General features: G+C 50.8%; 1 protein-coding gene across 3 annotated transcripts in view; it reads right to left on the bottom strand.

Moving 5' to 3' along the window:
- Nucleotides 1-1,963, bottom strand: part of PAX7 (paired box 7) — a 98,235-nt gene extending 96,272 nt beyond the window's left edge. For all 3 annotated transcript variants that reach the window (XM_073233298.1, XM_017642937.3, XM_073233299.1), the window contains exon 1: nucleotides 1,474-1,963. In XM_073233298.1, the coding sequence (XP_073089399.1) occupies nucleotides 1,474-1,558 (85 nt within the window). In that variant the 5' untranslated portion in view covers nucleotides 1,559-1,963. The remainder of the gene's footprint in view (nucleotides 1-1,473) is intronic.
- Between the last annotated feature and the right edge of the window lie 11,096 nt (nucleotides 1,964-13,059).

Here is a 13,059-nt window from a genome sequence, read left to right as displayed (position 1 = left end):
AGGAGGCGAGAAGAGGCTCCACGGCCGAGCTGTTCCTATCGCCTCCTCCCTCACGCTCCCAGTCCCCCCACCTCTCTTTATAAAAGTAGGTGTCTGAAGCCACCCTCAGATTTAATCAGAAATCGTGCGTCGCCAAGTCAGAGTCACTCGGTCTCCGTGGCGGGATATGCCATTAGCGCTCAAGAGCTCTCGAGAGCCCAACTTTATATTCAAGAGCCTTTTTAGCGACCGGCACTCGGCTCTCCTCAGTATTCTCCGTCATGTTGGGCAAATATTGTTCTAATCCGCTGCGCGTCCTCGGCCGCCGGTTTTACTTGCATTCGCTACAGGAGAGTGCTATGGCAAATCCCCGGGCTGTGCGCTCTCCCGCCTGCGTGGCTGCTGGCGCGCACTTGATCACGGAGCCAGTCTCTTCGCCTCTGTCTAATTCAGGGACCTGCGCCGCCTCGCTGCCAGAGGGACCCCCCTCCCCAGATCGCAGGCCGCCTGCCCGTCCATCCCCTCCCTGCCTTCTACGCCCTTCCTCACGCTCAAGGGACTCACAATTACAAGAGTAATTAAAAAATAAAAGTCGCACCGAGCTCTAATCAGTTTTCTCTGACACCCCAAGCTATCTGCCCCCCGGAACCTGAATGATTCCCCCGCTGACAGGTTGGAGGCCTTCCATTCGTTTACAAACAAATCAAAAACAAAAACGCGGGATAGGGTCTCGGCGGCGTGCGCCCAGCCCTTTCCCGAGTCGGGAACCGGTTCGCCGCCCTTCCTCTCTGCTCACCCTGGGTGCTGAATAGTGAGAAAGGACACATGACAAAATCAACCCTTTCCTCTTGTCCGGACACTGCGGTGTTCTCTCCTCGTCTTGAGGTTCTCTCTCGGGACATTTCCAGAGTTCAGAAGCCCGAGTGAAAAGTTTGCAGGAAAAATCGTTACTATTTATTATTTCAAGTTAGTTCGTTTCTAGACCAAAAAGCAGGAATTTCTATGTGTTGCTTCGGAAGAGGCGGATAGCCTTCGTTGTCTGGATGCATAAAATATCACACGTTGTTGGTTTTTCGAAATACAAGGGATTGGAAGATCATCCCAGGGGTGAAAAGAACAATTCAAACGAGTAAAAAGCGCGCAGCCGGCGAACGCAGAAGCCGAGCAAGTATCAGGGGCAAAGTATCGGAAAATAGTGGAAAGAGCTGAAATTCACTAGGACCCAGAATTTACGAGGAGCCGGAATGTACTCGGAGTTCAATCCCGAGAGAAAAGGCTGGAGCCGGGGGGCCTGTGAGGCTGAGGCCGCCGGTCCGTGGAGCCCCCGCAAACCCGGGCGTGGGTGCCAGAAACTTCCAGGGTCCTGTGCCCGGACTTGGACCCGGGAGAGAAGGGGACCCCCCTGCTGCCGCCACCCCGCCCCGGAGATGGCCACCTCTCCGAGGACCTGGAGCTCCCGGCGGAGGGAAGCGAAGCGAGCCCGGGCGCCCTTACCTTCCAGAGGAAACCCCGTGCGGGGATAGTTCTGCCCGGGCGCCGGCCGCATCATCCTCGGCACGGATCCGGGAAGCGCCGCCATTCTTGCGCACGCCGGGGACGAATCCAGAGTCGGCAAAAATCGCTTCCCGTCCGCTCCCTTTGCCCCTGCTGCGATCTCTTTCTTGCCTTTTTTTTTTAACCTCTCCCCCCTCCCTCCACACACGCTCCCTACCCCACCCCCCCCAGCTGCAGGCGGACGCGTCCAGAAGCTTGGGGAGGGGATGAGGTGGGGGCGGAGGCGGGGGGAAGGTGGCGACAAGGAAGTTCAAACAAACAAACACACCAACCCCAAGTCCGCCTCTGCCCGCTCCGCTCAGCCAGAAGTTGTGCGGGCGGATGCGCCGGGCAGACCCCGGAGGCGAGGCCGGGCGCTGGAGGCGGGCTCGGGGGACGCGGCCAGAGCAGGGCCCCCGGCCTCGGACGGGCGATCGCGGCCCGAGTTTCTGGGCCGGGAGACTGCGGAGTGGATTTCTTTTTCGTATTTATATATTTATTCTCTCGCTCGCGCTGCGCTCCCCTCCCTCCCTCCCCCCTCCGCACTCCTCTCCACGCCTCTCTCCAGACCACACTCGCTACTCCCTTGCACACGAGCTTGCACACCCCCGCCCCCCAGAAGACGGGGGAGGGAAGAAGGTGCCTCTCGGGTTTCGGGGCTTGAAGGGAGGCGACAGCGGGTGACGGGGTTGGGAAGAGAAGAGGGAAAGCGAGGGGGCGAGTGATCCGCTGGCTAAGTTGTGCAAAAGTGCCCAACTGGAGTACAGGGAAGAGGAGGAGGGGGCAGCTGAGAGGTTCGGACTTTTCTTTTACTCATGAGGAGGGACGGGGGACCAGGGCAGAAGGGAGCCGAGGACCCATAACGAAAAGAAACCGCCAACGAATTTTTTTCCCCTCTTTTTTCTAACCCGTGGCTCGCTCATTTTGGGAGAATCTGAACTGTCCGTGAAACAGAGGGAGCAGAGGATGGGTTGAGGGGGGCGGCGGGGGGCTGCCAGGTTTTCCCAAGTGTCTTCTGTGACGAATGGGCCGGATCCGCGGCGTGCCCAGCCCCTGGTCGCCCACCGCCCCTGCCCAGGACCTGGATGCTTGGGAGCGTCTGCCTCCGGTTGGTGGCCCCCCTGGATTCTGGCCTTTCAGGGTCAGAGTCCGCTGTCCTTCACATCTTCTTCTTCATCCCCTTCACACGCTCCGAAATCCCCACCAGTGGGGCCCATGGGGACGGCCCAGAGTGACTTCGAGGGAGGGATTTGTGACTTCATGACAGAATGTGAGTCCCCGGTCCGGTTCTTGCCCGGCCTCCTGCAGCTCTGAGTAGCCCTGAGCGACTAGGTGGGGTCTAGTGCTTAGGAACCGGGTGTGCCAAGGGTTAGGGACCCATCTCTTCCTCCCTTCCCCACCCCCTTCCACTGGCCCCTCTCCAGAGAGGCTTAAACCCGTTCTCCTCTTAAGGCCCCCAGACCACAGTTCAGACCCCCTTCCAGGCCAGTACAGCTACTGGGTGCCCGAGATCTGGGGGTCCAAAAGGGTAGGAGGCGGGAGTGCTCAGGACTCGGTGCCATCCTGAGCTCCTCCATTCTGAGCGCCTCCGCTCAGAATTCGCAGTGGTGGTGGTGGTGGTGGGAATGCCCCCGTTTAAACAGTCAGGCATGCGGGGGGCAGGTCCTGCAATTCTGCACTCTCCCCAGATGGAGTGACCAGACCCTCCTGCCTGGGGGACACTGAGACCTAGGGGCGAAACGCCCTCCCAGCAGGACAGGACGCCAGGACCGCAGGCCTTTTGTCTCCCCGGGGAAAGAGTGTCTCCGGGCCAGCGCTGGAGGCAAAATACAATAAAATAAACCCAGCCCTCAAACTGGGCCCCCACCCCCCAGCCCACCTCCAGCCCGCCCTCTCCCTGGGGCTGGGGTCAGCCTTGTCTTGGCCTAGGGGTCTCTCCTCTGGCTGGCCCCAGTGTGCTCCCTCTCCTCCCCTTTTCCTCACCTGTGACCTTTGCCCTGCTCAGAATGTGACAGACTCCCTCCTTCCCCCTCTGCCAGCGCAAGGGGCTCCTCAGGCTCTTGGTGAGGAGGTGCTCTGGGGATGGGGGCCTACAGGAAAACTGTTAAACCCACGCCCCCATCAGTGGTCCTAAATTGAGGAAGCTGGAGGGCAAATCGTTTTAGAATTGGAAAAGGGGAGGGGTGGTGTTGCCTTGCCCAGATTAGTGTGCCAGGCTGCCTGATTTACAGGAGCCCTGCAAGGTTCTCTGGTCCCTTTCTATCCCACTATTTCCACTGCCACCAGGAGAGATTGGGAGATGAAGTTTTAAGGAGCAGTGCATGTCTTTGTGGAGGATGAATTAGAATTGAGTCCCTTTTACATCTCATCTTGGTGGAGGGTTTGGCCTGCCTTGACCTCCAGAGGTGCCTATATGTTATATATGTATATGCACAGATACACACATGCAGAAATATGCACATCATATATACACATACATTATATATATTGTACATTCATTTACTCATTCCTCTCTAATTTCTCCTGGCTAGAAGGATTTAAGACACCTTTGTATTTGTGGGTGGAATGGGCCAGTGTGGCTGAGTGTGTGTGTGTGTGTGTGTGTGTGTGTGTGTGTGTGTGTGTGTGTGTGTGTGTGTAGGTCTGTTGCAGGCTTGCCAGTCAGTCTGAATATGTGTGTGTTTCTAAGTGAGGGTCTGTGTCTGTTCATATTTTGGAGTTGCTTCCATGTAGCCTTAGAGATCTAAGCGCTGGTCAGGAAAGTATGAGTTTTGGTCACTTCCCTGGCTAAAGAAGCCCTCTGGAGCCTGCACAGTGAGGGCACTGGCAGGCTCCATCCCTCCTCACGGACTTGCAGTGGGCACCCTTGCGTCCCTGGAGCCAAGTGGGGCGAGCACACAGTCAGAGGACCCCTCCGTTCAGGGCCCACCAGTTGGCTGCTGCTGGAGTCATTGGAACCCCAGGAGTCCCATGCCCAGGCCACCTAACCCTTGGCATGGTCTCCGCCCTCCCCTCCAGAAGACTGAGTGGTGAGTCTAGTAGGAAAAGAGGCCTGGAGCTGGATCCCCTCAACTCCGTGTGGCAGCACCAACCCTGAGTTTTGGCAGCTGGAGGATTCCGTGGGCTCCCATGGGGCAGTTGGCAGGAGAGGAAGGCTGGTGTCTGTCGGAATGAGTGTAGCCCATTCTCGCCTGCTGGAGACTAATTTCACAAATGATTTTTGCAACAATTAAGAAGTGTGACGGGGTGAAATGGCGATTTCACATCCAGCAGGGCAAAAGGGGTTTACCTGGGAACACAGGAAGCTGCCTCCGAGGTGGGGGGGAAAATGGGTGGCCCTGTCAGTTTTCCCTTGCTAACCTCCTTGCCGAAATGCAGTCCCCATGCAGACATTAATCAGCTGCTAAGGCCTCCAGTTGCTCTGGTCTGCTTTTTGTGTGCTGGGTTGGAGGAGCCTCCAAAGCTTCCCTCCAGTCCCTCACCCTAATCTCTGTCTGTCTCTCTCCCTGCTTCTTTCCCCTCCCCCTCTCCTCTCTGCATCTGTCTCTGTTACACACACACACACACACACACACACACACTTTTCTGTCTCCCTCTGTTCCCTCAGTCTGTCTCTCTTTTCTTTCTCTCACTCTTTTCTTCCTGGCCGTTCTGAGTTCTCCCCAGTAGCTTTCCTCTTAGTCTGTCCATCCTGTCCACCACCTCCCCCATCTCCATGGTTTCCCAAAGTATGTGCAGTCCCCATTGCTCTTTGGGCTGTAACTCAGACCTGAAGCCCTGGGAGAGCCCTTTGGTCCTGATGGGGTTGGGTCAAGATCCTCTGGAAGGACTCCTCCTCTGCTTTGCATCCATCTGGGGCTCTCCCTAAATGAGCCTCTCCAGGCCCAGCCCCGCCTGGTTCCACCACCTGCCTCTCTCTAGAAATCACCCCTGTCCTGGCGCATGGATAACTGTCCCTTAGCTCCACCTCCCCCTGTCTCGTCTGAGATCCCCTCTCCCCTACAGTGACAACAATGCTAACAGGAGTTCTTCCTCTCAAGTCCCCAGATGGACCCCTCCAAGCCCAGTTAAAATGGGAAAGAAAGGCCGTAGGCCTAAAGATCCGGAGCAAGAGCTCAGGTTGACATCGGCTGGGGAAGATGCCCTTTTTCTGGCTGCCTCCAATCTAGACTTTGAATTGATGGCAAGTGCCAGAGATTTAGGACCACAACTGGATTCCCTTTTCCCTGTCCCCAGTGGTCAATGGTCCCTTTCCCCAGCCCAAGGGAGAGGACTCTTTCAGATCCCTGTGCGATGAGTATTTTTTGACAGCGATTACCCAAGAAATCTTCCTTTAAACGGTGGTAAATCCACCTTGAAAACCAGGGGTTTTGATTTCGGTGGGGCCTTTTACATTTTCAGAGGCATGGGCCAAAGACATCGACAAATGGAATTATTCAGTCTTCAAATGTTTGATAATGAGAGAGGAGAGAGGAGTTGGGGGGCGGTCGTGAAGGGACTGGGGAGAGAAACGAAATATCCCGGAACAAAGGCCCCTGTGGAGGCTGGAGACTAGGTCCGGATCGAAATTCCTCAGCGGCTGCATTTGGAGAGGCACCTTTGAAAAAGAACACATTTCCCTCTTCCCCAATCATTGATTATTTTTTTCCTCTTAAGAAGTAGCACTTTCTAAAAGTGACCTTGAAATAAATATATGCCCAAACCTGAAGAGGAAGGGAAGGAAAACTGGTATGTTTTCTTGCTTGATGTTTTTATTCACCACCACCCACCCACCCCCTCAAATAAAGCAGTATTGGTGGAAGGAATTCCACTTCTCAAGGTAAGTAAGATGGGATAATGATCAGGCTTCTCCCAGGCCCACTGCTGAAGAGAATCCCAGCCAGCGTCTTCCTCCCCTTCTTCCTGGGTCTCCTCCTCCTCCTGCGGCTCCTTTGGACTTCCCTCTCTTGCTAACTGCTTCCCACTAGCTTTCTGAGATGAAGTCAAGGCTGTTTTAACAGCTCCCCAATATCTGTAAAAATATTTCCTCTGCCTAGTATCCCCCTTCCCTTGCCATATCAGGGTGGAAAAAGGGCATCCTCAGGAATAGGAGAATGCCTCTCCAATCTGGTCCAGTGGCCCAAGGGACTGGAGAGGGACAGATGTGATGTGGTGTGTAGCAGGGTGTGCATGTAGAAGTAGGTGAGGCTGGAGCATGTGGGTACCTGTAGAAGAGTATAGGAGAGCATGTGAGTGTGCCTGCACATGTACATGTATGCATGTGCATATATGGGGGTGTATGTATGTGCGTGCACATGGATATGAGGAGGTAGAGAGGTGCCTGCAGTGGGAATTTCTGTTTCTTGGAACCACTGGAGAGCCTGGGGAGGGAAGTCTCGTCCTAAGCTCTCAGCTGCCTGAACAAAAGACCAAGTGTGGGATGGCGCTGGGCTGCCTTCTCTGATACCTTTAGATCACTGCTCCAAGTTCAGTTTGCCCCTAGTCTAGCATTAATGGATTGTAGACTGCACCCTTGGACAATTACCTTATCAGAGCTGCTCATCTAGGGAATCACAAAGCATTTTCATTAAAGAAATCAAAGGGGGATGATGACCCCCAGCTTTGGCTGGCCTGGAGCTCGTGGCTGTGTACAAGTTCCAGGGAAGGCCACAAGCCAGACGAACTTTCCCTCCGGGCCCCAGGCTTTTCGGGGTGGGGTGGGATGGGAATAAGAACAAAAAGGTCAGATGCTGCCTGGTCCGCACCTCAGATCAGCTTGGTGCTAAGGGCAAGCTGATGGAATTGGGTTCCTTTGGCCCCCGGGCTCTCCTTCCTGCTGTCCTTGGGGAGCCCCTTCCTCTATCACAGCCCACTAAACAGGGACAGTCTTTCCTCTCCTGGGTGCAGAGCATTTTGTTGTGTATTCACTGCTGTAGCCTAAGTTCCGTGATAGATGCACAAATAAATATTCATTAGGTGAATGATTCTAGCCTAAACAGGGGGACTTAGGAAAATGGCAGGAGACCTGGGCTTGAATCGTATGAGGCCAGCAATTTGCCATGATACTGACCCTTTGGCGTGCCTTCCCTGTGCTAAGATTGCTCAACCCCTTGGAGCATCGGGAGGACAAACAGCCGTGGACTCCTGGTGAACGATGCTCCTCAAATGGAACTCACAACGTAGCTCACCTGCACTGTCTTAAGAAGCAGCTATGAGTTGGGTGAAAACACCGAGCCTAGTGCTTGGTCTGCGGTTGGCACTCAGTGCCTGCTGCTTTCCTTGCCTTCTGCTTCCTCTGTGGTTGGCCACTGGGGCCTTTCTGTATTCATCTCTGCAGTTCTAGGGCCGGCTCAGTGTCTACATACAGAAGGTGTTCACCAAAAGGCTAGGTTCAGTGATCAGATCACCCTTTGCCCTTGGGCATGAATATTAACAACTTGAATTTTTGAAATGCCTACCCTGTGCCAGGCATGTCACAGCAACTCAACTCAGGCTTCCTTGGCTCCAAAGCCTACCCTATGTTTTGGCTCCCATTTCGTCTCTTGCTGTCTCAGTTTCCCCTTTTGTAAACCAGATGATCTCTAGCACTGAGCACAGAGACTGGCACATGGCAAGTACTCAGAAGGTGCTATTGAATGAATGAGTGAAGCCGAAACATTCTAACCACCGTTGGATTTTGTCCTGCCATGGGAGTCCCTGGGGGCCGGTTGGAGGGTGGGGGCTGCAGAGAATGCCAGGGCTGGGTGGGAGTCTTTGAGATGACCTTGTCCAAGGAGTTTATAGCTTCAGGAGCCCACCTCCCTCCTGGGGAGACTGGGGAAGCCAAAAGAGCTTTTGCCTGGCCAGCAGGGAAGGTGCCTAGCCTGAGGGAGGAGGTGGCCTGTTTGAGGGTCCTCAGGAGCCCCGAGGGTGCCGGGTCTTCATTGAAATGTATAGGTGGGAGGCAGAGTGCACTGCGTATTTGTCTAGGTGAATTAAAAGCACAATCCCCATTTCCCAGAGGGAGCAGTGGGTTCATATTTATACATTCAGTCTTACAGGTGTAAAATAGGTTTCCTTTATGCTTATATAATAATTTTTCATTTGAATTTCAAGGCTTTATTCCCTTCTTTGGATTCAAGTCTTCCACCTGAACCCGATTCTCTCCATAACCATTAATTCCTTCATCATAGAAATGAATTCCATCTAATTCTGTATAGTGGCAGTTAGAGCAGATCAAAAAAGTGCCTTTGCAAAGGGGCTCCCCCTGCTTCTACCATTGTCATTTTTAGTTACCTGTTCACCCCAGCTCCCTACAATGCTGAGTTTCAGAAACCAGAGCTTGGAGCAGAAAAACTTATTTCTCTTGCTTGGCAAGGATTGTTGGTGTGTGCGTGTTTGTTTGTGTGCATGGGTGTGCTGTAGAAAATGCTCAATTTCAGAAAAGCAACAACAGCCACAGTAATTATAATGGTGACCAGTACTAAAAATGAGCAAGCCACACGCTTGCTGGGCACTTCACATACATTATACTTTTGAATGCTCAGACACATCCATAAAGAAGGTATGCCAGTGTCTGTATAGCACAGATTAGGGGAGACAAGTCCAGAAATGTGAAACAAATTGCCCAGGATCACATAGCTAGGAGGTGGCAGGGCTTTAAAAAAATTAACTGCACCCCAACAGTATAATAGAATGGGCACTTACAGACTGCTAACCCTCATGTACGCTCCCTATATCATTCCCTTTCTTTTTACCTGAAAAAAACCACCATCAGGAATTTGGCATGTATCATTTCTCTACATGTTGTAGTTGGCTGAATAATATCTGCTAAAGATATTAGGTCCTCATCCCTGGTACCTATAAATGTTATCTTAAAATGTAAAAGGCTCTTTGTAGAGGGGATTAATTAAAGATCTTGAGATGGGGAGATTATACTGGGTTACCTGGGTGAACTCAAAATACCATCACAAGCAACATTATAAGAGAGAAGAAAAGGGAGATTTGACACACACAGCTGTATGTGTGTGTGTGAAGGCGCTGTTACCACGGAGGCAGAGATTGGAGTGAGGTGGCCATAAGCCAAGGAATGCTGGCGGCCGCCAGGAGCTGAAAGAGGGAGCAGATTGTCTTCTAAGGCCTCCAGAGAGAGCACGCCCTGTGACACCTTGATTTGGCCCCAGTGCTAGTGTGACTTAGGACTTCTGACCTCCTGGACTGTGAGAGACTAAGTTTCTGTTGTTTTGAATCACCAGGTTCACAGTAATTTGTTATGGCAGCCACGAGCAACTAATACACATGCTTTTATAATCTTACTACATATTTTCATTAAAATATGTTGTTTTTACAGTTTATGTAAATATAAAAAAGTTTGTATAATATACAAAAAATAAACTATAACGTATACTGTGGGTATCATTTTGAAACATGCTCTTCTTGTCCAGCATGATGTTCTTGAGATTTACCCTTATTGACATAGAGTAATGTTGGTTTAAAGGCAAAACAAAGAATCTCATTTCCTGGGCAGATTCAGCTGGATCTTGAATGGCCTTGTTTTTTGTGGGGTGGGAGTTGAGGTGCCCCTGGCTGCCACGTTCTGAAAGGGCAGCCCCACTTGCTCTCCCTCTCTTCCAGGAATGGGAACTCAGGTGAACATGGATTTTCCATGTGACAGAAAAGTGGGGCTCTTTGGAGCACAGGGGAAGGTGTCGGAACCTGATTTCAAGTGAACTCAGAATTCGGTGTCGCTGAGACCTGGGAGAGTCAAGCATTCAGAGCCATGGAAGAGAAAGACCCTCAAATGGAAAGCTGAAATGGAGACGAGAATGTGTGGCGCATGTGCATGTGCATGGTGTATGCATGAGTATGCACTAGTGAGAACTCCCTGAGGTCACAGTCTGTCTCTCCCTCCAGGAGGTGGAAATAATGAATATTTGTTGAGCGAATGAACAAGTGTGATCGTCAGTCTGGGAAAGAGTTGGTGATCCATCCTGTAAGTATAACTATTTGGCTACACATGATTGATGCCAGCTAATACAAATTGATATAAATTGTAAGGTTGTGAGTGAATAAATGATTCTGTGAATTCATCTAAGAAGGTGCCATTTGCTCCTTTGTTGAATATTTTTACTGTTTATAGGTTTTTTACTTCTATGTTTTAAAAACTTGATTCTCGTCTCAATGTCATGTGGCATAGAGGCAGGGTATTATTATCCCCAAATGAAGGAGAACTGGGGCCTGGAGTGGTGGGGTGGATTTCCTGATGTCAGAACCAACAGTGAGTCTGGCTCTATAGTAAGACAAGGTCCATTTTAATCTTGGCTTCAGTCCTCACAAGCTGGGTTTCCTGGGGCAAATTACTTAACCTCTCTGAATTTCTGTTTCCTCATTTAAGAAATGAATCCAGTAACAGTTAGCTTGTGGCAGAGTTAATGCATGTGCAGTGGCTGGCGCCTAGCAGGCCTCACAAAGGGCAGCTTTTACCAGTGATCCTCAGTTGAATATTATTTTCTTATTGCATGTGTGTGCATTAGTGAGAACAGTTCTGGGCTATAACCTACATTCCATCAAAAATAATCAGGGAAATTTAGGGAAGCAAGCAGCCAAACCAGTTGACTGGCATCAACTGTTATCACCAGGGGGCTTGAGTTATCCCTTTTTGGGAGTCACTGGGGCGTGATGACCTGTGACCTGTGCAGCCAGCAGGGGTAGGAGCCCAGCAGATTTGGGGTCATCTAGGACTTCTGGAAAGACCTGATAGACCTCTTTCCAGTCATTATGTAGGGGGCAGTAAATCAAAGGGACTGCCCCAGGCTACAAACTTAAAAGGGCCCCAGGCTGATGGAACCTGGCAGGGAAAATGCTGATGGGGGAGGAAACTATGGCCCCCTGGCTGATTACCAAAAGGATCTGAGGGGAACAAAGTAGCACACAGGGAAAAAAAAACCCACCAAAAATAAAATTGAGAAGTAAATGACAAACTGGAGAAAATGCTTTCAACATCTCTGCTGCAAAGGGTTAATGTCTTTTCTATACAAAGAGTTCTTGCAAATCAATAACAATGATGAACAACCCTGGGCAAAGGACACAGACAGATAATTTATTAAAGAGATATTTAATACATGAGGGCTAGAAGCGTATGAAAAACTGTCAATCTTACCAGATGCCCAAGTAAAGCAAATTAAAACAATGAGATGCCATGGTCCCTCACCAAAGTGGCAGTTATGAGGGGGAAAATGATACTATCCAGGGTTGCTTAGGCTCCTAGAAGCTGGAACTCTCATGCTGTTTGTGGCAGAGTAAACTGGTACCAGGTTTCTGATGGGCAACTTGGAGAGTATGTTCTAAGAGCTCTAGAGATGTTTAGAACCATCCTTGGGCTATTGCCCTGTCTTTCTAGGAACTTATCACACATGTGCAAAGTATGTCATTACAATACTTTGTATCTGAGGGAAAACTGGGGGGAAAACTTTAACAATAGGATATTGAAAAATAGGTTAGGAAACATCCACATGATGGACTATTCTGGAACCTTTGCAAGCACCTAAGAGGTAACCCTTGCGTAATGATTGTTTCCCTCCATGTTAGCAACCATGCTAACTGCTTAGTTCATTTAATCCTCACAAGTCTGATATAAGTACAAATAGTATCATCCCAGTTGCATTGGCTGAGAGAATGAGGCTCCGAGAGGTCGAGTAACTTGTCCTTGGTCCCTGACCCCGTAAGTGGCACATACCCACGTAAACTCTGACAATCAGCCTCCAGGGTCGGGTTCTTAACTGAACTGTATTATCTGTATTACCTCTCAGAACTTTCAATGACCTGGCAAATTGTTCGTGAAACATGAAGTGAAAAAGGCAGCATCCAAAAAAGTCCGATCCTACTTAAAAAAAAAAAAAAATTATAGGTATGGATAGAAAAACAAGCCCAGAAGAATGTATACCCAAATAATATGAATAAATAACCTAAGGGAGATTATGTGTGATCGTTTTCTTCTTTTTGCCTCCAAGCATTTTCTAAATTTTCTGTAGTGAGGATTATACTTTTTAAAAATCAGGATATCTGTGCGAACGTTATTACAGTGGAAAGAAACAGACGTGGGGCCCGTAATGTCTCAGCACCTAATTATGCTCCAACCCAGTCAAGACAAAGAAATGAGGCTCCCGTGATGCTCCCCTAGACCCTGTGCCATCTCTCCCTCCTTTCTGCTTAGGCAGTGAGGACCACCGGTGTGAAGCCCATTTATCTGAAACCCACAATGTGCCGGCCCCAGGGCCAGGCGTTGGGGGCAGCAGTAAATAAGGCCGGTGCTCCTGGACTTCACGGCAGAGCTCAGGGGCCAGCATCTCCGCTTAACTTTGAGTCTTGTGCCCGACCACCAATTATTCTGCTCCCTGATGAACAAAATGACTCTTTCACCCTTTGGTCTGGACCACCCGAACAGCCTCAGTGGCACAGAAGGTGGTTCTCAGTGTGGTCCCTGGACAGCAACATAGCATCACCTACGTGCTTGTTAGAAATGCTACTTCTCAGGCCCCGCGCAAGACCTGCTGAAACAGAAACTCTGTGTGGGTGCGTGGGGGGCGGTCT

The sequence above is a fragment of the Manis javanica genome, chromosome 4 (assembly GCF_040802235.1).
Source record: "Manis javanica isolate MJ-LG chromosome 4, MJ_LKY, whole genome shotgun sequence".
In the NCBI taxonomy this organism is placed as follows: domain Eukaryota; kingdom Metazoa; phylum Chordata; class Mammalia; order Pholidota; family Manidae; genus Manis; species Manis javanica.
This window is presented reverse-complemented; position numbering and strand designations above follow the sequence as displayed.